At 43.1% G+C, this 1,484-nt stretch overlaps 1 protein-coding gene across 1 annotated transcript; it reads left to right on the forward strand.

Annotated features, from left to right (window-relative positions):
- Positions 1-698: 698 nt before the first annotated feature.
- Positions 699-1,202, forward strand: BDW70DRAFT_165387 (uncharacterized protein; the record flags this gene model as incomplete). The annotated part of the gene is made up of 1 exon (XM_073741738.1): positions 699-1,202. One exon carries the CDS (start codon positions 699-701, stop codon positions 1,200-1,202), a length of 504 nt encoding a protein of 167 aa, XP_073590379.1.
- Positions 1,203-1,484: the final 282 nt, after the last annotated feature.

The following is a 1,484-nucleotide window of genomic DNA, read 5'->3' on the forward strand; positions in this document are numbered from 1 at the left end:
CCGTGACACATATAGGAAGCTCGACGGTCACTGTGTTTTAATTCTCTAGCGAATTCTTCTAGTCTAATACTACCTGTTAGTATCAACGACTCTGGTTCGTGACACGCTAAGGCAAAAAGGCGCCATGACCTCCAAATTAGTCTTAGACAGTCATATTTTCTAGTCGACAACATACTTTATGGTTACAAGCTTTCTTGTGTCACGCAATAAGTTCGGCCTTTCCTTTTATTTTTGTTGCCAATACGAACTACCCTTGATGACCCCGGTTTGTGTCTTCCAGTATGTTATGCTCGCATAAAACCTGTACATGGAGTAGCGTCCCTTGGCCTTTAGGGCTTAAAAATGATTTTGAAGAGTATACTTTTGAGACTGTAAACGAACACGTCTGTACTCCATTTTCGTCAGGCCTGACAGGTCCTTTAACTTAGATGCTAGTTTGCGTCCAATATTGAATGCAATGCGCTTAATAGCACTACTGTCAGACCATCTCGTGCGTATTTTGTGCTGGCACGCCGGACTAGAGCTCTTATAGGACAAGGTGGTTCACCTCGGGTAAGTATCTGAGGTCCGGAGAATATAACAATTTTTGATGGTGTAGAGAAATATCTTGCAGTTATCGCACAACGAATCGTCTTTTAGGTTAGAAAAGTATAAATAATGGAATCCACCTCATCGTACCTATTGTTATTCGCAGCAAGATGGAAGGGGAAGACAATACCAGGCCTGAAACTGAGACGTTATCCCAAAACTACGGGAAGTACGAAACAATGCAGAACAGTCAGCCCCGGCCTGCAGAAGGACAAATCATCCAGGAGTTTATTAACCCCGAAAACCTGGTGAATACCAGGCCGGAGTTGATACTCGACCTTTCCGAGATTGACTCAGACACGAGTTCCTTCCTGGCATTGTATGAATCGGATTCCCTAGCTTCGGAAATTGACATGGAAGGAGCCTATGAGCTTCTGAAATCAGATGCGGATACCGAGGACCTTTCTCTATCAAGCGATGTGAGTGATGATATTCATGACCATATATGTAAGCTGACATCCGAACCGAGCGATGAAAATGAGGTTGATGCGGTTACCATTCTCGATGAAAGATTAACCAAAGGACCAAATGGCACCATGCAGGAGTACCTAGTGCAATGTTGGATTTCCGAGAAGCATATGGAACTCTTTCGTGAACTGATGAGAATGTCGTGACGCTGCGAGCAACTTTCCCGAATTGGTCTGATTTTCTTGACCTTGTTTAAGCTCATGTCAGGATACATCTCGTTTGGAGCTGCATAGGACTGTAAATACGTTACTTAATTAACAGAAACATTTGAAGATACAGTACAATGAACAGCGTAACTATCTCAACGTTTAGTACTGTAGAAACCAAAATATACTCCCATAGAATAATACTGTACAGTGGTGGTGGTGGTGTATTCATACCCTGACCCCTCGCCGAAGCGATATGCAGGATACCACTATCTAATCCTT

This window comes from Aspergillus foveolatus (assembly GCF_047715535.1).
Source record: "Aspergillus foveolatus strain CBS 279.81 unplaced genomic scaffold BDW70scaffold_379, whole genome shotgun sequence".
In the NCBI taxonomy this organism is placed as follows: Eukaryota; Fungi; Ascomycota; class Eurotiomycetes; order Eurotiales; family Aspergillaceae; genus Aspergillus; species Aspergillus foveolatus.